The 23,072-nt window shown below is 43.2% G+C and overlaps 1 protein-coding gene across 1 annotated transcript in view; it reads right to left on the bottom strand.

Annotated features, from left to right (window-relative positions):
• tbx15 (T-box transcription factor 15) overlaps nt 1-14,221 on the bottom strand; it is a gene marked incomplete at both ends in the record, with an annotated part of 50,952 nt that extends 36,731 nt beyond the window's left edge. Inside the window, 2 exons of the mRNA XM_083639558.1 lie at nt 1,986-2,196; nt 14,035-14,221. Coding sequence (XP_083495684.1) covers nt 1,986-2,196; nt 14,035-14,221 — 398 coding nt within the window. The remainder of the gene's footprint in view (nt 1-1,985; nt 2,197-14,034) is intronic.
• Between the last annotated feature and the right edge of the window lie 8,851 nt (nt 14,222-23,072).

Genomic DNA, 23,072 nt, shown 5'->3' with positions numbered 1-23,072 from the left:
GTGTTTTGTCATTAAGAAGGTGTTAAGAAGGCTCCAGACCCTTCTTACAAAACCTTCTTAACGAAAGATCATCTTAGCGCTAAGAAGCTTTTGGGAAACGCAGCCTTCTTAACGGAGGATAATTGGAAGATAATTTTAGGCTAAGAAGCAATCGGGAAACGCGTTGGCTTCGTTGGCTTCTTACGGGAGCCTTAAGAAGGGTCAAAGAAGCTTCTTAGCGCTAAGAAGCTTTTGGGAAACGCATGCCTTCGTAAAGAAGCAATTGGGAAACGCGTTTGCTTCTTAAGGGGGCCTTAAGAAGGGTTGAATTAGCTTCTTAGCGCAAAGAAGCTTTTGGGAAACCCAGCCATTGTCATTTCAGAAATACTGCCTAAAATCTAAAAAAATTGTTTTGCTGCTCACTAATCCAAAGCAAACCCCAAGAAAATGTGTCTGAAAGATGAAAAAATAAGCATTAAATAATGGTGTGTATGGAGACATTTTTACTTAATTCCTCGTTTTGCACTTCAAACGCTGCATTTTCCCCCTTTTCATTTAGAGGTCATAAATCTGGGCCTGCGTAATGAGAACAGAGGGCTGTTTTCTGACTTGCCTTCCCACTGGATTTATAGGCTTATTATGAGCCGGCCATGAAATAGCCTACACACACACAGGCGGGCGGGACGGTCTGTTATAGCTGCAGCCCAGCTCTGTCTGCTGCAGCCCGGCTCTGTCTGCTGCAGGCAGGCAGGCAGGCAGGCAGGCAGGCAGGCAGGCAGGCAGGCAGCAGACACTGATTGTCGCTCTATTTATGAGGCGATTATAAAGCCAATTCATAAAATAATCTGTAACGAACCTGAGCAGAGGAGGCCAATATTCCAGTTTATATTCATCTGAATGGATTCACAACAGAGAGGAGGAGATTAAATCTAGCTTTGGTCTGCATCTTTATTTCTAATGGCATTTAAATCCAAAACAACATCAGCTGCGTGGCCAAAATAAAATGCCTATTTTAAAACTTTCAGAAAGCTTTTAAATTAAAAGCTTTCTGAAAAGAACGAAACAAGAGACTATACAGACTCATTTAAAGCAATAGGCTGCAGTCGCATCACTGCTATTTTCTAAATTAAAACCAATGTGAATCACCTGTTAAACATGCTAAATATGTTTCATATTTCATGAAAAATAGTTCTGTATTCACAATAATTTATTTGGCCTCGGACCTCCCCTGTTTCACTAAATCTAGATTGGAGGCCAGCTTGGGCCTTTTGAAATATATAGGTCAGATAGGTGGCCGATAGGCTATACTGTGTATATATCAACCGGTAGCCTATTATAGTTTGAAAATGTTTTTTTTTGTAAGAAATGGAACATTTGGGCCAGCTGCCTCACATGCAGCTTTCAGGAAAGTGTCACATTGTAAGAATTTGAATTAGACTGCAGAGTCAAGAAAATGACACTTTACCCAAATAAAATGCTCCATGCAAATTGATTTACATTGGGGGAAGATGGAAATTATCTCACCCCGCTGGCAGATTTATTCACTTATCCACAATAAATGAGTTGTAACGATGAATATTCTGCAGCCAGTGCATTGGGGGGGGGGGGGGGGGAATGATCCCGGTTGGATAGAAGAAAATATGTGGTTGGTGTTTGCGGCCCAGCCAAGCGTGCGCATGAGTGGCCCGGGGCAGAGAGCGGGGAAAGGTCCTTCCTGAGGATCCGTAGGTCAAGTCGTTCGCTCGCGCCGGGTTCAAAAGAGCGAGAGAAGCCAAACCACGGCGTGCGTTAATGAGAAGCAGCTCTCTGTCGTCATCGGGAAGACCCGCCGCGTGACGTCATGTCGGCCTGCATGTGCAACACATTAGCACCCACACACGACCACAGTGTAGCCTACTCCAAGTGTGTGTGTGTGTGTGTGTCTGGGTGTGTCCGTGTGTGTGCATGCATGCGTGCATGCGTGTGTGTGTCTGCATGCGTGCGTGTGTGTGTGCGTGTGAGCCTACCTGCCGGCCTTGGTGATGATCATCTCTGTGCCTATCTCATGGAAGCGCTTCCACAGGTCAGCGCACTGCAGCTCCACCTGGATGTGCTCCATGGAGGCCGGCGGCTCGGGCTCGCAGGCCGGGCCGGGGCCCAGCTCTGCCGGGGAGCCGAACGAGCACGACGTCCTCTCCGCTAGACCCTCTCCGTCAGAGCCAGGGCTCGCCTCCGAGTCTGCAGGGAGAAAGAATGGGATGGATAGACGATGAGAATGCGACTCAGAGTGGGAAACAGAGGACTAATGCTGCCTTACATTTAAACTGGGAGTTTGGGATTTCACGGTTGAGTGACGTCACACCCGATTTGTCGGCATTCCATTTAAACAATCAGGAAACCAGCCAGGGTTAGCTCTAGCCAGGCTAGCCATTGTTAGCAATAACAGTTGATACCAATTTTGTGGTATTTTGTGCACACAAACACTGTAGCCACACAGAGAAGTGAGACAGTGCTGTGTGTATGACTGATTTAATGAGACACAAAAAAGGCAGAAGTGCTAATAAACAGTATTACTGTATACAATTTTAACTACTGTTGATGCACAGAGCAGCCATCTTGGATTTTTGAGGTTGGAGCTGGTGAGGCTCTGAGTTCAGCAGGGAAAGTCCGAGCACAGGTGACATCACAGTCGGAGTTCATGACCTTTGAACCCTGACATTCTCAACTCCCAGTTTAAATGGAATGCCCTATAATATCGGCTTTGCGCAGGAGACTTGGCGCAGTGGACAGGTCCATGATCTGACGCAGGAGAGAGCACCCCAGCCAGCCACCCGTCGCTTGCGGGTTGCAGCTAATTGGCTCCCTGACCCCGGCACAACTCGTCATGGGTTGGTACTAAATGCAATGTGGCCTCGGAAATACGATGGGAAAATATATCAGAATAGCTAGTTTTTCACAACTAATGAAATCACTATCACTAAAACATTGTGTATTAATCCCTCAACAAGTCTGCAAGCCTACCACATTTTCAGCTTTTCAATTCTCTATTACACTTTTCGTAAAAACTGCACATTATATTTTTTCTCATTCTCTAAAGGCAACATTCAAAAACTAAAATCATTTGATTAGGAAGCACACCCATCCCAAATGCTTAACTTCATTTACCAATTGGCAAAATCCACTCATCCCACATATAAACATAACATAACATAAATCAGAGCATTAGCACTATGAAAGGGGGGGGCACAAGCTGTCTTGATTTTGACAACAATGTTGCAGTGAGAGCTAGAGCAAGAGGAATGGCAGTAAGAGGAGGAAGAGGAAGAGAGAGCAGTGATCTCAGATGAGACCCAGGTCACTTTGGGTCACCATGTAAGCCACATGGACTGAGTACAACGGGTCACTTTGAGTCACCATGTATGCCACATGGACTGAGTCTGACGGGTCACTTCGGGGTCACCATGTAGGCCACATGGACTGAGTCTGACGGGTCACTTCGGGGTCACCATGTAGGCCACATGGACTGAGTCTGACGGGTGACTTTGGGTCACCATGCGGGCCACATGGTCTGAGATTGACAGGTCACTTTGGGTCACCATGTGGGCCACATGGACTGAACCCGACGGGTCACTTTGGGTCACCATGTGGGCCACATGGCCTGAGCCTGATGGGTCACCATGTGGGCCACATGGACTGAACCTGACGGGTCACTTTGAGTCACCATGTGGGCCACATGGACTGAGTCTGACGGGTCAATTCGGCGTCACCATGTAGGCCACATGGACTGAACCCGACGGGTCACTTTGAGTCACCATGTGGGCCACATGGACTGAGTCTGACGGGTCACTTTGGGTCACCATGCGGGCCACATGGGCTGACACTGACGGATCACTTTGGGTCACCATGCGGGCCACATGGGCTGACTCTGACGGATCACTTTCGGTCACCATGTGGGCCACATGGACTGAACCTGATGGGTCACTTTGGGTCACCATGTGGGCCACATGGACTGAACCTGACAGGTCACTTTGGGTCACCATGTGGGCCACATGGACTGAACCTGACGGGTCACTTTGAGTCACCATGTGGGCCACATGGACTGAGTCTGACGGGTCAATTCGGCATCACCATGTAGGCCACATGGACTGAGTCTGACGGGTCACTTTGGGTCACCATGCAGGCCACATGGGCTGACTCTGATGGATCACTTTGGGTCACCATGTGGGCCACATGGACTGAACCTGACGGGTCACCATGTGGGCCACATGGACTGAACCTGACAGGTCACTTTGGGTCACCATGTGGGCCACATGGACTGAACCTGACGGAGGCTGGGCAGAGTCCAGCCCAGCCTGATCTTCACTGCTGCTGTCATGATCCACATATTCACACATGAACGGGCGGCTTTAGCTCAGGAGGTAGAGCGGGTCGGCCAATGACGCAAGGGTTGGCGGTTCGATCCCCGCTCCCTCCCAGCTGCTGTCGTTGTGTCCTTGGGCAAGACACTTAACCCTCCTTGCTCCCGATGGTGTGCAGGCACCCTGCGTGGCAGCCTGCCGCCATCGGTGTATGAATGGGTGAATGTAGACTACCTACTGATTGTAAAGCGCTTTGGATAAAAGCGCTATATAAATGCAGGCCATTTACCATTTACCATGAACAGGCAAGTAGCCTCCTGTCTGCACCATCCTTCTGCTCTTTATACTGTAGTAGTAGTAGTAGTAGTAGTAGTAGCCATATACATCTAGGCCTGTGCTACTCAGTGATGGTTGGCTTATGTCACATGTCATTTCATATTGAACAATAGACATATTTTTGTACCATAACCAATGACATCATGTTTTTAGATCTTCTGCAGAACTGAGAGATGACCAGTCTTGTGATGTACATGACGTGCTGTCTGATGTAGCCCCTTTTAAACTGTAGTTTTCTTTCTTTCCTTTTTCAGTTTTTATGTGTTACTATATTACTGTATACTGTAACAGTCTTTTACAACTGGCTGCTGTGCTAAGACTAACTCTGAATATGCAAAAGGCATAAGGCTATATTTTCCGTTAAGCACATCAGTGTATAGTCATTTGTTATAAAGATGTATTCATTTGATGGCTGTGTGTCATTTTACATTCTGCAAAATAGCATTTTGAAAAGAAAATTATGATAGAATGGTTTTGAATGTGCTTGGTGTTGCCAGTGATTTGCGGAGTTTTGCATTTTGTGTTGGTGGTTTTGTGTTTAGTGTTTAGAGTTTTGAGGAAATGAGCCCTAGTTTCAGAAAATGTGTGTAAGCAATTATGAAAAACTGTAAATTGGGCCACACAATGAAGAGTCTGATGGGAAGGCAGATGCAGTTTCCCCCAAAGAGCCCCTTCTGGAGCGAGGCAGTGACCGCTGACAGGGCCTGACACTGTCCCGGCCGGGATCACCCACACCTACAGGACACATCTCAGCCTCCGGGCGTGACAGACAGACAGGAAGGCCTCGGCCTTTCAATCTTTCACTGTTCACAGTTTTTACTCAGCTGTCAGGATCACAGACAGACCTTCCCTTATGTGCTCAATTAGCAAACTAACACATTGAAAGTAGGCTAAAACATTGAAAACTAAGAAAAACAGAAAATACCAAGATTATACAATGACAGCAGATTCTGAATCATCTAAATTGCATTTTGTCATTTAACAAAGATAATAAAAACACTGCTAGATGATCATTAAACATCAAAGCTCCTACACCAAGACAAATGCAGAATTCCAGAATTTCGTGAACTTGGTTGTACCTGAATTTATTATTATTCATAGTATTATAAATAATAATAATAATAATAATTATTATTAGTTGTAGTATTAGTATATTTATGTGTGTGTGTGTGTGTGTGTGTGTGTGTGTGTGTGTGTGTGTGTGTGTGTGTGTGTGTGTGTGTGTGTGTGTGTGTGTGTGTGTGTGTGTAAATAATTAAAACAATTGAAAGTATATAACAGTTTGGTCAGCTTGGCATCAGATCTTTGATGCTCAGTATCTCAGAAGTGAACTCCACCCAGACGAAAGCTCATAACTCCAAACTCACACTGAAAGAGCTTATAGCTACCGCCCCCCCCCCCCCCCTCCTGTCTAATATTGTATTATTTATTGAGGGCCTGACATGAGGATATACAAATATGGTTATGCAAATGCAGAGCTGCTGAGAGACTGGACAGAGTCCCAGGCCGGCTTCACCACCGCAGAGAGAGAGAGAGAGAGAGGGGGGGGGGGTCCAAAACTGCTGCTGGAGACAAGAGAGAGAGAGGCTTGAGCAGGGGAGATACCAAGCATGACCACAGAGGGAGAGAGGGGGGGGGGGGGGGCAGAGAGAGATCCCACATACATGTGTCCTCTCTCTCGCTCTCTTTCTTGAAGTCAATACACACTTGTTCACACACAAGCTTGCAGATACACACAAACACTCTCTCTCTCTCTCTCTCACACACACACACACACACACACACACACACACACACACACACTCACACACTCACACTCACTCACTCTCTTATTACTCTGCTTATTACACACCGACATGGAGCCTGAATCCGCAAGTTTCTCCAAAGCCTTCTTCACATAATACTACCGTTATTACAGTATAATATGAATGAATGAATGAATTCTTCACTTAAAGAGTGTGGTGCAGGTTAAAAAAAATAATGTTGCGCGCACGCACACACACGCACAAACATGCCCCCAGGGCAGAAATATGGAGAAAAGCACTCTAATGCACATGCTCAATAAAAAGCCATCTGGGCATAACACTTGTGACATCACTCACCCAGCCAGGCTGCTGTACAGCAGCACTGTACAGTCGCTGAGCGTAGAGGTTTTACAGCACCTTCTCTGTGTCCCTGCTGCCATGGCTGGCTGGGTGAGTGATGTCACAAGTGTTATGTTCCATTGGCGGGTTTTCAGCCGTGCATGCCAGCTGCTTTACAAAAACCAGTCTAGATGCAGCTATGTGTAAAAAAAAACGAGAGAATCCTATTGCTACACCATTCCCATATTAAGGCAATGTGGTCTCCAACCTGCACCATGCTCTTTAAAGGCCTAGTGTGCCTTAAAGCAGTGGTTCTCAAATTGAGGTCCAGGGGTCCCCAGCAAAAAGGGGGATAATTTCATTTTCATTATAATTCCATCCATAATCCATAAACATCTAAAAGGAAAAATCTTATGAAATGGGGGTCCGTGGTCTAATTTTTGTCCGTTTAGCGGTCCTGACGTGAAAAGGTTTGAGAACCACTGCCTTAAAGAGCTGCTTTAACAGAATGCCTCGTCTGGTCCCGTGATGGTCTAAATGCTGCTTTACCATCATGATGAGAAGAACACTCTAGATAAAAACACTGAGCACTTATTGAATATATTTGGATATTGGATGTCAGTGTAAGATATCAGCTATCAGCAGCTGCAGGAGGAGAATATGGATTTCATATGGGCCTTGAGAAAGAAAGGACTTGGGTCGTATCTGCTGTAAACATGTTTGTGTCCAGTGTTGGGCAGGTTAGAAGTATTATTATTAATATTATTATTATTATTATTACTATTACTACTGCCCCTTCTGAAAAAGTGACATATAGCCTGTTTAGCCAGCTCCTTTTAGAACTGAATCCACTTTATTCGAACAATAATTAACCTTACAGGAGTCAACAATCAGCCAAACTGCACACTTTATATTTGTTTGCATAGGACAAAAAACGAATCGCGGTACAACGCAGTCTCACAAGCATTTATAGCCAGACCTATCTCCACACTTACTTGGATTATAGTAACTGTAAAAATAATTACTGTTTTGTAAATTGTAATCCCTTACACTATGCATTACTGGGGAAAGTAATATATTACAGTAAAAAATATTACTGAGTAATGTGTCATGGCCTCAGTGTGGATGGTGCTGAGTGAAGCGTCAGAGCAGACAGACACATTCCTCTGACTGAAGTAGCTTTAAATTAGATAATTTGACAGGAATGCACCCCCCCCCCCCCCACACACACACACACGAGACATACACACACACACACACACACACACACAGCATACTAAGGCAACGGCCAATTGCAGGCAGACATACAAAACGCAACACACACTTACCACCACCAATACAATAAGATACAATATCTATACACGGATGCCAAATACTTGTTTTAATCCCAATAATATCATATGGTATGGGGGCTCTGGTGATTCCCGCATTACTCAAAACTGACAAAGCAGTGTGTGTGTGTGTGTGTGTGTGTGTGTGTGCATGCAGTGAACTGACTTGAGCTAAATTAATTTACAAAGTTCAGGAATAAAAATAAAAGTATTAATAAAAATAAAACAGGAGACATAAAAATAGATTAATAAAAATATAACAGGACACATAAAGTAAAATTCCTTGTCCAGTATCCCAATATTCAGCGGCTTCAATACAAATCCAGAGTTTAAGGTTGCAGTTTCTTTTTTTTTTCTTTTTTTTATTGAATGAATAGAAAGTGACGTTTATTGGTGACTAAAAATTTGCCCACTCAGCAGTCATCTGCTGTGGTTAGCTCCATGACCTAACTTCACACTCACTCACTCACTCACACACACACACACGCGCACGCACGCACGCACGCACGCACGCACGCAGCCGGTATCTTGTGGTTAACGGCCCCCAATCAGCTCATGCAGGCCTCATTAAAAAGAGGATAACATCAATTTCAGGCCACTAATTGGTCTGAAGTTACTAATCAACTCAGTCTCTCACAGCGTCCTCTCTCTCTGTTATTCCATTAGCCACACATCAGGCGAGAGACACTTCATTTCAAAACAACTCAACATAAGAATGTGAGAGATTCACATAGCTGCTTAGAAATGGAATTTAATAATAAACATTACAAGAAATGCTTTTAAAGAAGTCAAACCAGTGCATAAGATTTGTTTAATTGTAACAGTATTTCTAAATGGCTATTTGTAATATATTCCTATAATGTGATTATTATTACTATGAAAGACATAATAGGACGGAGAGATATTTTATTGAGTTGTAACCATTATGTACGTATATATATATATATATATATATATATATATATATATATATATACACAAATACATACACATACACACACACACACACACACACACACACACACACACACACACACACACACACACACACACACACACACACACACTATATTCAGTAAATGATTCCTTTATTTTTGGTCTGAGGGTGTTTGGGAACAGCAGATGTATTTAATGGAGTTGTAGCAGTTTTTCTTTTAATTGGTAACAGATATAATATTCTATTATTTCTGCTCTCATGCCTCTAACAAAGCCCATTAACTTAGGAAACTTAGAAGTTTTAAAGTGGACAGAACTTTGCAGATACTGTTCTATAAGACCTGCATCCAGAGTGTGCTGACCTTCTGTATCCAGTGTTGGGGTGGAGCACTATATAAGTGTACATAACAAGAATAAATTAGACAGGGTTGCCAAATTGGGAGGCAAGATAACCGGGGTATCAATGTGCAATATTAGGCTACCAACATGTCAGACCAGTACACCAGGAAATTGGCACAAAAGATCCTAGCTGATCCACTGCACCCTATGGTCTGAGTTAGTATGCACTCTTACCTTCAGGGTGAAGGTATGCCTAAGATGAGAACGAAACGAGGCATTACGTCCTTCGTTCCACGCAGCATTCAGCTGCTTAACAAGTTTTAATTTCTTTTTTGGTTTGATCTTTTAGCCCTTATTGATCATGCACCTATAGTGCCTTTTGATTGGTCATGAAGTGTGATGCTTTTTTATGATGTATGTATATTATGCTCATGTTTTTCTGTATTATATGTTTGTGTGCCTGCCTGCCTGCCTGCCTGTCTGTCATGTTCATGTTTTTTGGGCTCTCTCTGTGCAGAGCAAATTCCCTGAGGGGCAATAAAGGTTTCATTCATTCATTCATTCATTCATTCATTCATTCATTCATTCATTAACCACAAGTATGGAAAGAAGTTGTCATGATTGTAAATAATAAAATGTGTAAAAATATATATATATATTCAAGCTTGTACAAAATGATATTATATTATTTATTTATTTTATTGTCGTTCTCGCATCCCGCTAAAGAAGCCAATATGGTAATTAAAATGTTAATTGGGCCGCAGTCTCCAGATTGAATTGTTCCTTGTGCGTTTTAGTGAACAATTTCTTTATTGTCGCTGCTCTCAGGGCACCAGCGCTGCAGCTCCACTGTATGAGTAGGAGTATTTAATGAAGTTGCAGCGGAGTTCTATGGGCAGTAGCGATCTGCCAAGCATGAAATCACTGAGTAACCCAACCCATACTGAGACAGCACCTGTTCCCCTGCGCACTGGTGGAGACCCAGGCAAGGAGGAAGCAATAAACTGTTTAATCCCGCACATATAATGCAACGCTCACATCTCTATTATCAGCCTGCGTGCATGGAGAAAGTGCACCGATACAGTAGCCTACTTTACGAAATAAAATATAATGCGTTTGGCTGTTTTTAGGCATGACTCTGTCATTATGATGGAATTTGCATTCTTTTGAGTTGAGTGTTTCTGCTGGAAAATGAATGAATGTGTGCATGCACGTATAAAAGCGAAAATATCAACTCGTAAATTGCGGCCCCGCGAATAAATAAAAAGCTGCTTGGGTTTTATTTGAGGGGCAAAATAGAAATTTGTTATTATCGGTGGTGGAACTTGGAAGTGAAGAAAATTTCGGTCTGGTCTTTGGTCAATAGATTTAAATAGAAACAAAATAAGCCTGCTACTGTTGCATCTCATGCAGACGAAATCTAAAGGGCATTTAGTTGCAGTATAGGCTATCCTGTTGGGCATAAGTTTAAATATTGACTTCACACACGCACCGTGGTAAATGAAGTGAGCATCTCTCCCTCAGTCAGTATGAGACTCCTACAGGCAGGTAGGGTTGGTCTTCTCTGGGCCTGTAGTCTGTGCAGTGCTGGCCTTGTCTCTCAGGCTAATAAACATGTTATACGACCAGCCGGCTCAGAGCAGAGCCTTGACTCGAGTCGAAAAAAGCTCACTCAGTTAAGATTCCTCTAAACCACATAATCTGACCACAGAGACTCGCTGTTCCCCTCCCTCCCTCCGCCCGGCCCGGCCCGACACGGCTCAGGACCCGCCGCACTCTGCCACGAAGCGAAACCAGCCGAGAAGCGAGTTATTTAATCAACTACCGTAGTTCACACGCTGAAACAACCCGGCCGGGACAAATAGGTCCGAGGTGGGGTCCCAAGAAACGCGGGTCCTATCTTAAACTGGGGTCCGGCCGGGACACTCATGGTTCCTTTAGGGGGCCCGGGGTCATTTGAGGGATTTCCAGGGTGCGTCTCCAGGTAGCATATTGAGGGACAGTTTAATTAGCCATACATAATTTAATTCACTACAAATTATCCGAAGAGGATCAGTGGAAATGAGTCTGACCATAGAAACTGCACGAGAAAAATGACGTCAGGACAGGTTGTATCTGCTGCCTGACACAGTATGGGCGTTTTAGGATAAAAGCATTAAGGAATATTTGTCTTGCTATTACATCTAAACCCATCCGTGAGCTTTGACCTTTTAAATAGGCTACAACACATGCGTCTTCAAATGAATGTTTCACTCCCACCGCTTGTATCTCGTCCATTTGCTCTGCAGACTTTCAATTCTGCATCAACAACTGAAATCCTCCCATGGGCTTCCTGGGACAGTCTTACCAAACGGGGGTCCTGATCGGTCCTGATGCGCCTGTTTGGACATTAAGACGTTTGATAGCCTCTAATCTGCCATAGGAGGATGACATAGGCAGGGAAATGCCCAGACAAATTTTACTCCGTCCTTCTGGATGATGTTTTTTTTTTTTATCTCAAGCGCAGCCAGGCGTTGATGCGGTTCAGACAGAGCCGCGCGTAAAAGGCGCTGCGCCCCGGAGGTCAAACTGCGACCTGGGATCGGTCTGTCCTGCATGCGTGCTGCGTGCAGGTGGCAGCGCGAAATAATCGTTTCTATTCTATTTGTATATTTCTAAAAACATTAGGCCTAATTAAGAAGTGATTTAAAAGATAATAATTTGTACACCCCCCCTCCTCGCCAAATATTTTCTAAAAATGTGCGGCCAGGCGGGCCCATTTGGAGCGCAGTTTCCAGACGAGGATCAATCAAGTTTGATCCTGTCAGTCGTTCAGATTGCCTTCGCATGTTGTTTGGGCTGAAACCCCACGTTTTATTAGAAACTATCCCAACCCAACAATATCCAAAAGCGTTAACAGTTTGGCTGAAGCGGAGCGCACGGCTTGGCTCTGCACAGCACAGGCCAGTTGAGAGAGGCTAGCTTAGTAAATAAAGTGACTGTTTGAGCTCAAAGCAAAACGTCCAGGTTAAAGTCACTTCACGTCTGTTATTCAAATCATTCCTCACAGGCGCTCCAGTCCCTCCACACAAACAGCAGAATGTTGGAAATGGACGAGCCAACAAACAACAGCAGATTCAACACTTGACCTACTATTAATTAACTCGTCAACTTACTCTGAATTTTGTTTAATTGTAATCATTAAATTTGCATTAAAATATGTTGCAAGAATTGAAAAGTTAATGTCAGCAAATAAATGCTATAATAAAAAATAATATTGGCCTAGTTTACCGTTTATATATGAAGTTTTAATGAGACACTGAGAAGATGGTGTGCAGGAAAAGTAACAACTAATAAAATATATTCAGGCCTATTTTTAAGTCTGCTTGAAGCAAAATATGAATCAGTTGTTTTCCACGACCGGTCAATTCCCCCACAACACTCACTAACTACTAACACGTTTATGACAAACTGCTCGTTTTACGCTCTCCCCCCGTTCCCTGTGTTTTTAACATAACAGCCATTAAACCCTTAATCATGAGAATACTTTTACGCGCAGGCCTGGAGCTGCAGGCTGGCTGCTATAATAGTGGTTTATTTCTACATTTTAACGCGGATACTTTCTCTTAATGGACATTCTTCACGAATGGCATAACCTTAAATGTCCACTGGGAAAGGTTCTGTAAGTGTTGAAGAATACTGGAGGAACTGTGAAGGATACTTTTATTGCGTAATGTGCCTGCACATGTACACAAGGCCCAGCGTGGATTTTAACAACATGGACTATAACCCATAACGTTATTGGTTCACTTTGAGCGTAAAATGTAGCTATCAGATTATGTCACGTGTTTGTCAACAAGCCTTACTGATTCAGTTGTGTTTTAACATGTCGAGGCCTCATATCTATACAGGCCCATACAGACTAATGAGCAGGCATTTACGCCTTGATTTACTCAAATGATCCAAGCGGGTTTTTAGCAGGTATATTTACTCAGTACCTCAGTAATTCACCAGGCCCGACTCAAAACCTCCACAACCCAAACCCGGAATAGGCTGCGAAAAATCATATTTGTATTCAAACAAATGTAAAAGGAATCTGCCAGTTATGTAGTGAGATGATTTCAGCTGTTCCCAATGCAAATCATATATAGGCTTCAGGAATGTCCTTGAATCATCGTTCGTTCGTCCGTGCGTGCGTGTGCGTGCGTGCATGTGTGTGTGTGTGTGTGTGCGCGCGCGTGCGTGCTTGTGTGTGTGTGTGGGGGGGGGGGGGTATTGGCAACTGGTGTCTGCTTGTAGCCTATTGTCATGTATTTTGGCTACTCCCAGTATTGTTTTTGTTTCAATTATTTGAAAAATAACAATATGCATAGGCCTACTTTGCTTTTTTATTTATGTATTTATGAATGTTTTGCCACTTTTTCTTTTTCATCCACTCCTCTCCCCTAAGCTATTCCTCCTGTCAAATTCACAAGTGGAACGCGCTGGAACCGAGTGAACCATCTCACCCACTGGCAGAACCTCTCACTTAAGAAAACAATCAGACTTCAGGACTCCATGCTGGATTCAGATGGAGCCTTGTTGTAGCAGCGTGGGCTGGCTCACTGCGTGTGTAGCCATGTTTTGACTCGGGACTCGTGGGTTACATTGCAGCGGTATAACGGAGCTCCTGGCGTTTTGACGTGTTTTTCGGTGTGCGTGGTGGTGACTGACCCGGGTCCATATCCAGACAATGCGCCGCGTCCTCCCCATCGGTGGCTAGGCTCTCCATGGACAGCTCCAGCTCCTTGTCCTCCCAGCCGCGGAGCTTCCTCTTCTTGTTGGAGCCGATCAGGGCTTCCACGGAAAACGCGTGCGCTCTCGAGCTCAGAGCTGCGGCAGATCGCCTCCTCTCACTCATCTCTCTCTAATCCACCCGAGCCTGGGGCCACAGCACGCACTCCGTCCGTCCGTCCGTCCGTCCGGCCAAAGCAGCGAGGCGAGGGAGAAAAAATGCGCTGCACGTCAGCGTTGACAAAAACTCGCCAAGTGTCCAAAGTAATCCAACTTTGAGAAACGCCGCGTTACACACAGCTAAACTGTCCCGCACCGTGCCATCCCGGCTGCGCGCGTCGAGGAGGGTTGGTCGTTATGTCTGGTCGTTGTTTGCGTCTCTCCGTCACGTCTTCTCCGCGTCTTTCTTCTCCTCTGTCTGTCCCTCTGACTCCTCTCTGATTGATACTCACTTCTGGAACACTTTTTTTCTCCTCCTGCCCAGGCGCAACGGATGGCCCCGCCCGCGCCCTGTCAAACACCGCCGCGTCCAATCAGAAGTGAGGAAAGACAGCGAGACAAAATGTTTCCACCAATGGCAGCGCAGCAGAGGGAGACAGCTCGTCCTGCTGGAAGAGGACTGCATGTGAATGAACGGAGTCAACTGGATGGAAAAATGCATTATCTTAAATATCTGCTTAATTATTCCAATGACATCTGAACACATAGATTTGCCTAAGATGCAGTTTAACCTCCGAAACACGCTAATATGGAATTAAAAATTCCATATTGTCTTTGAATGTCTATTTATTATATAACAGCCACACCATGTCTGCTGCTCGACTGCTATATGAGGTTTGGCCCGCTCTGTGTTTGGGTGTCCCGGGCCGGCCAAGGCCAGGCCGACCCGGGGGCCGGGGCCCTCAGCCCATCTGATAGGCTGCGGCTTTAGCCTATACGACATGGCGAACACCCAGCACTCATTTTAATCGTTGTCTTTTCATCAAGTAAACGCTGAGCTGGACGCTGATTCCATCAGGGATTGGGGGAAAGTCACATTACAGCTCCATGGTGTCACCACGGGACAGCTGAGCAGCCGAGCCGGGACAGGTGGCGCTCCGCCTGGGCCGGGCGGGGAGCAGCCAGGGCAGGGACGGAGAGGATAGCGACAGAAATGGTTTTGGGGAAGAAAAAAGAGGGGGAAAAACGATGTTTCCTCCCGGCTTGGTGAGCGCTTTCACCGGATCCGCGCGTCTGGAGGTCGGTATAACTTATAACTATAGCATTATTTATAATAGTAGGCTATAAGTTAACATAATTCACAATTTATATAATTAGAAAGCATATTTGTAGCTTAACTTTAGAGTACTGGCTATTGCCTATAAGTAGGCTATTTACAAATGCAATTGAAAGGCCATACAGACTGACAAAAGTCTCAAATTATTTGCTCAACAGGAAAATGAAACAGATACAACACAAATCAGGCCTTATGGCTAGTAATGCAACATAAATGATTAATTCAACATTTACTACTTAAGTAATGCTTCATTGCGTGCCGTATATAGGCAAATCTTCTTGCAGACTGAGAGTTTAGAGAGAGAATACCACCTGCGGCATGAAACAAATATACCGCTGCCCTAACAGTCCGGTTATAATGGTTGTTCTGTTCTAAGACTCTCATGTCAAATCTGGTACACCAATATCATAATTGCCTATACAAAATATCAGTTATTTCTGTTTTGCTTTGCTGTTTGTACACGATATTAGTTCAAGTCTCATTAATCATTAAACTATGCATAATTAATTAAATAATCAAAACAACACAAAAACTAATCCTTGCGCTTCACGGCGGTGCCATGAAGACTGCCACGTAAAAGGAAACGCTATTTTGCCAGAAAACAAACAAACAAACAAACAAAAAAGATTTTGTATGCACTTTTGGTCAAATGAACAGACAGGTTTATATTTTCAGGGGAATTGTCAGCCATCCCAAATGTCTGAAATAATAATAGGCCTAATAATAAAATAGGCCATTCAGGGCAGATTGTGACGAACTGACTGCTTCGGCCACATAAATATCAGCTCATCCTATTTTCTTGAATAGAAACGCTAGCGGTGTGTCTCTCTGGTCAGCCCCGCGTCGCAGAGCTGCTGACAGTAGCCTACATGCTGCGGCGGGAAGGCATGGGCAGGAGAGAAGCCGGTGGCGCCGATGGATCTAATGAAAGGCGGATGAAATGTGATTTTGGGACTAAAGGTGAATTTCTAAACACAACTGATGAATTCAGGCTGTGAAAAATATATTCACGCATCCCCCGCCCTAATGCGCATGGCTAACCAGCAAAACCAACATGTCATGAAACAAGTGTGAGGAGAAGCGTTGCTTGCTGCAGCAGCTCACATTACATGAGTTTTTTTATTCGTAATCTTAAAAACAATGATTATCTCTGGTAAATAAATAACATACGCATTTTAGAAGAATACTATACAAATATCACAGAAAAATTAGGCCTATACTTTGTTAGGAGATAAGAGACAAATGTAGGTCTCTCTCACTCACTCTCTCTCTCACACTCACACATAGTGGATAAATCATTGAATTAGTAGTATGCTATAATATTACATAATATACGAATATCGATCGTCGGTCTGAATAATACAATAAAGTGCAAAATGATATACATTTACAATTTACCATATACATATCAAAGCGATTTTCCTAGGAACACCCATAACAGCGCAATTATTGTTCTGTCATTCTGCAGGAAGAAAATAATGCATTTTCATGGTTGTAATGGAAATAATTCACTGCGTAACAACGCGTAAAACACAAAAATACGAAGATTTTAATCAAAACTGAGTCAGACTCACTAGTAGCCTAGGCCTACTGTGAGTCCTTACCGGAATATTATGGATTTTTTCCTTCATGAGGCTATAAAACTATTTTTGCGAAATACGTATAGGGAGACATGAATTTATGGATGTTTTGCGCATATTCTGCATGCAACTAATGGTAAATATTCTGTGTGTGTGTGTGTGTGTGTGTGTGTGTGTGTGTGTGTGTGTGTGTGTGTGTGTGTGTGTGTGTGTGTGTGTGTGTGTGTGTGTGTGTGTGTGTGTGTAGGGGGGTCATGGTCCCTCTGGGAGGAAACTCATTAAACACGAGCAGTAAAAACTAAAAGCAACTGTTTGCCATTTAGATCCCAATTATAGTCCAGCCTGAACAGCCAGGCAGCACGAAGCGGAGTGGAGCGGACAGCACAGGCCGTGTGACCTGCCGGACTGGACACATCCCTCTGAGTCTGATCTAAAAAGGTTCTTCACAGTCAGAGCCAGTATTTAATCAGTGGTTCTGGGTCCGGGGACCACCAGGGGTCCTTGAGGGGGCTCCCAGCAAATTCACGACTTGTTAAACTTGCATTTATTTCGTTTAAATGAACACAATTAGAGAAGAACAGAAGACTGACTTTTGGTCATAATTTCGCTGTTTTCTCTCCATCTAAAATGGGATTCATGGACCAAATCTATCCAACAGGCTACAGGCTATTCTCATTTGGGCTCAAGGACAAAATCTCATCGAATGGGGATCCATCCTAACTCGAAATTAGGGGTCCACATAAAAGGTTGAGAATCAGTAAAAAAGATCCAAATCCTCCATGACGCTCTAAAATGGCTTTATAATCTAAATACATTCTTTAACGAACCGCGCTGCATGGGGTTTTTACTCACTGTGTGTATTTTTCTTCTTGTATTCTATTTTGATCAAATCAGAGGGTTGTTGACGCCTCTCTTCCAAACCCAAACCCCCTGAGGAACCTCCTTCTCTGGGTGTGTGCTGGCTGCACCGCGGCTCGGTCCGGCCCGGCAGGCAGGACGGTGCAGGGTGGAAACAGTCAAACGCGCCGTTAATATTCAATTAGCAAAATCCGCCCTCTGACCCCATGGGCCCCCTGGGAAATAAAGCATGCAACAAGCAGTAAAGCATGTCCCGAACATCAGACAGCTCTCGCGTTGTTTTAGCACCTCCAGGGCAGGCCGGGGGAGGAAGGCCGAGAACTCAGCTTCCCCATGCAGGACGGCCTATATCAGAAGCCAGTAAGGATAGGCTATAGGTAAAGCCTAAAAGTAGGCGAGGTACATTTAATCTCAATTGTGATTTATTTCAATAGGCTATTGAACGTCCATTCTGCCAGCCGAGATTTGCGCCTGTTTAAAAAAGGGTCTCAGGACATTGTTTGGATGTCCATTCTGTGTTTGATCATTAGTTTAGGCTATTTCCCCTCCTGAGGTTAATACACATTTGTTAGCTGAGGCATTGGGTTGATATTGGCTAAATTGTTCCAAATGCACATTTTCCGCAGGTGTCCCATTTGCACCTATAGCTCTGCGCAGAACAACTGGAGGACCCCTTGGAAATGAAAACATGATATGAGGATTAGAATTTGTCATATGGGGAGCTGGAAGGCAGTTTATAATAGGCACAAATTCACAGTATGAGACCATATGGAATGGCAGTTAAAGACAAAATAACCTATAGCTATATGGGTTATAAACGATGTAATGAATGCTTTTTACATATAAATTGTTGGTTTTCTTGTCTTCAGATTATCAACCGCGAGTCAGATTTTACGGCTATATCACTCAGGTTATTAAAACGAAATTGAGACGCTGTTTTTAATCTTTTTTTCCAAGAGACTTCTCTCCCACAGCCCTCCCACACACTGCAGCAGCAGCTCATCAGGATCTGAAAGGGAAGCTTATTGAGTCTTGTTGTTTTTAGTTTTTTTTGTCAGATCAGAGATTAAAACTCGGGCTGCGGGATTACAAACTGCGGATCTGAATTTCATCATTAAAAAATAGTATAAATAAATAAATAAATAAATAAATAAATAAATAAATAAATAAATAAATAAATAAATAAATAAATAATGTACGCTGCACTTGTGATACAACTACCACTGCTTTATTAGCAATATTATAATGTCTGTTTACGTTTTGTTGCCTTGTCGGTGCATCGCGCATGAAAGAAAACATTTTGGAAATAGCCTAGACCCTTGGAATAAAGGATAGATATATAGATAGATAACGCATTTAAAACTAGGCTATGCAGGAATCAGCGTGACGTCACAACAACAACAAGACACCGCAAATCCCCCGGAAGCGCAGCAGTTAGTAGGCCTATGAGTTGTACCAATTCCAAACAAACGTTAATATCTCAAAAACTATATGACATCGCTTAGGCCTATATTTTGACATGCAAAGTTGTTAACTGTCGCATTTTTTTAAATCGCACAGCCGGGGCTAGAGTGAGCACTCAAGGCTGGCTCCATAGGGTCCCATTGCCGTTTCCCCCCGGAAACGCGGTTTGTTTACCAAAATGCTGCTCAGCTGATTCCATGTTGATAGATATAAATATTCATTGCGCGTTTTTCAATTAATTCAAAGCTCTCGTGATGATTGACTGCATGACGGTATTTAGCCACTGAATAGCTGCAGCCTGCAACCCTTTAAAGGCCTATTTAATCATGTCGCATTTCTTTGATATAGCCTATTATGCTAACTATAGGCTAATAAACCTGGTAAATAGGATAACTAATGCAAATATCAGAGATAAAAAAAAATGCATAAAAGCTATATTACACACACACACACACACACACACACACGCGCGCGCGCCCATATACATTATGATATATATAGCCTATATATATATATATATGAAAAATCACTTCAAAGTATATTATCGTCTAACCTACTGTATATGAGTATTGAGGTGATTTTTCGTCGAGCGCGCTTGTCAGACACGTTTCTGTTGTTTTGCGCTGCACGTTCCTCCAGCTAAATTAAATTACATAAATCTCTCTCACACACACACGCACATGCACGCACGCACGCACGCACGCACGCACGCACGCACGCACACACACACACACACACACACACACACACACACTCACTCACTCACTCACTCACTCACTCACTCACTCACTCACTCAATGGAATTTCACTCAGTGATATTTAGGAGGGTCAACTCATTTACAAATACATCACAGCTAAAGCCCCGCTGGGAATATTATGGGATTGTCGCGGTGACGTCATGATAGGAGACACAAATAGCAACAAGAGTAGCCTATAGGCAACTATAAAAGACACTTCAGCATCATAAAGTATGATGAAATAATGTAACTTATAGGCCTACATATTAGCCTGTAGCCACGGAATAGCGAGATACGATTCCCATCACTATTTAGAATATTATAGGAATATTAGTGATAGCCTACAGTATGGGGACCCTGATCCCCCCTCCCCATAACAGCTCAGCTACCTAACATATCACAATACAATAGGTTATTATTCATCAGGAGAATGAGAAAATTGTGTGCATTTCCCCACATAGCATCATGGAAATGTTATGCTACACGTAACGCCGGTTTCATTAGGATCTAAATTAAAAGTATAGGCTAAATGTGCATTTAATAAGGTCATGCGTAAATATGGTGTTTGAGAAGGTTAAGAGGTTTACATTTACAAGTTTCTATAACGCGGCAACGCGCACTGGTCCCCGGTCAGTTATTAGAAAGTCCAACAACAGTAAAATGCCTCTTTTACAATTCTCCTTCAAACCGGATTGTGGTTGTTTCCATTTAAAAATGATTTCCATGAAGCTCCATTTAATTTAAGGAAGGAGAGAGAGAGAAGGAAGGAGAGAGAGAGAAGGAAGGAGAGAGAGAGAGAGAGAATTTAGGACTCATTAAAGTTTTAAGTTAAGCGCATGAAAAGGTTGAACTTTCACATGACAGCACGTCTTATTATACCAACGTAAAGCAGGATCGCTAATTTAAGCAGAAGTGTATTTGTCAAATGGAGCTGACATAATATGCGGTCCCACGCCGCTGCAGTGTTTTATAGCTTGGTGTTATGTCCATATATTTTCACTCAGCTGCTCTGCCCTGCCACCATAAATACTCTGCACAGGGACAGCAACTGAGCCTGGACTACACTGGACCGGCCCGTTCCCAGGTAAACACACACATGGAAAATCCAACCAGAGCCCTGCTCTCTGTCAGTCAGTGCAGTGAAGTGGAAGTAGGCTATATCTCCCTATAGGAATATTATATAGGGATATATAGGAGATGAAAAAAATGACCATAAAGTAGCCTAGCCTACGTTAAGGTAGAGTGTACAGTAGCCTACACACGCACACTACACTATAAGTCACTATAATAATAGGAATATCAGATAACTATAATATTAGTTATAGTATGAGTTGTGCCAAACAAACGTTAATATCTCAAAAACTATACATCACATCGCTTATATGTTGACATTCTGAGTGAAAGCACAATTAGCACAAGAGTTTGATGTATAATATGCATGTCGTGACTCGTGTTAAAGTTGTGTGAACTGTCAGTTTTTAAAATGTAAACAGAGTCAAGCCGGCTATAGACTCTAGAGCAGACACTCACTTGGGCTCCATAGGGTTCCATTGCCGCTGCCACCCAGTGACGCGGTTTGTTTACCAAAATGCTGCTCAGCTGATCCCAGTATATATATATATATATATATATATATATACACACACACACACACACACACACACACACACACACACATATGTATGTATAGGCCTATATGTGTGTGTATATATATACATATATATATATCATCAAGGTCATGATGAACTCAATATGGAGTACCATGTTCGGAGTAGCACAAAAATATATTGATAACATAGGTGTAAAATAGTTACTATAGGAATATTAGGCTATATTAATAGATTAAAACATACCATAAGTCACTAAACTCACTATGAAAGAAACACTACAAGTTACTAGGAATATTATAGTGTTTTTTCCAACAATATAGATTTGAATGTCATTATTCAGCAGGCAAATTGACAGTGTTTTCTTACTATATATATGTGTGTGTGTGTGTGTGTGACAGAGAGCAAGTGAGAGAGAGAAAATGCAGTTAGTAAGCATGTGCACACCCACTTGCATCTGTTTAAGTGTGTGTACGCCAAAAATGTGAGCACTGGGAGTGTGTTTACTCAGAATGTGTATGGTGTAAGTGTTAGTGTGCAGCAAGTGTGTGTCTACAGAGGCATACAAGTGAGAAAGTGTTTATTCAGAATGTGTAATGATGTGTGTGTGAGTGTACAGGTGTGTGTGCGTGTGTGTGTGTGTGTGTGTAAATAAGCAGGTATGAGCATGTGCCTGTGTGCACCCTCTTGCATAATGCATGTGTGTGTGTGTCAAGGTGTAAATAAAACACTATCATAAGGGGAAAGAGTAGATCAAAAAGAAAAACTGACAAAACGGCAAAGAAATAACCATAAATAAATAAAAATCAAGTATATTTATTTTTCAAATAATTGAAACAAAGAACAATGCTGGGAGTAGGCTAAAAAAAAAACATGACATGTACAAGGACATCACCAAAGTGCAGTTGGCTCCCAGACTCTGGAAGTCGTCGAGACTTTTCTCCTACCTGGCCCCAAAATGGTGGAATGAACTTCCCCCGGACATCAGGACTGCTGCATCACTCCCCATTTTCCACAGAAAACTTAAAACTCATCTCTTCAGACTTTATATTGACTCTTCCTGAATTCCCTCCCTCCTCTCTGCCTGCTTTCCATGTGTTTTTAATTGAATTTTCTGTTTCTTAAATGTTTGCTCCTTTAATTGTTCTCACCTTTAATCTCCCCTTTTATATTAGCTTCTCATATTTTTACTACCGTCCTTCTATTTTATCTATTCATGTTATTGTGTGCTGTATATGATCATGATGTAAGTCGCTTTGGATAAAGGCGTCTGCTAAATACCAATAAAGTAAAGTCTTTGCCTCAGAATTCAAGTCTTTCACATGGAAAGTTTTCTGGAGGAACGGGATGTGCGACATTTTTCCTGCAGCAGCTCTGAGATCAGCAGATGGGACAGATTATTTACCTGCCAAAGCTGATAATGTGTTCATGCATGCGAAGGAACTACTCATCCCAT

Source organism: Poromitra crassiceps (assembly GCF_964638095.1).
Source record: "Poromitra crassiceps genome assembly, chromosome: 6".
Taxonomy (NCBI): Eukaryota; Metazoa; Chordata; class Actinopteri; order Beryciformes; family Melamphaidae; genus Poromitra; species Poromitra crassiceps.
The sequence above is the reverse complement of the archived record's forward strand: the minus strand, read 5'-3'. Positions and strand labels throughout refer to the sequence as shown.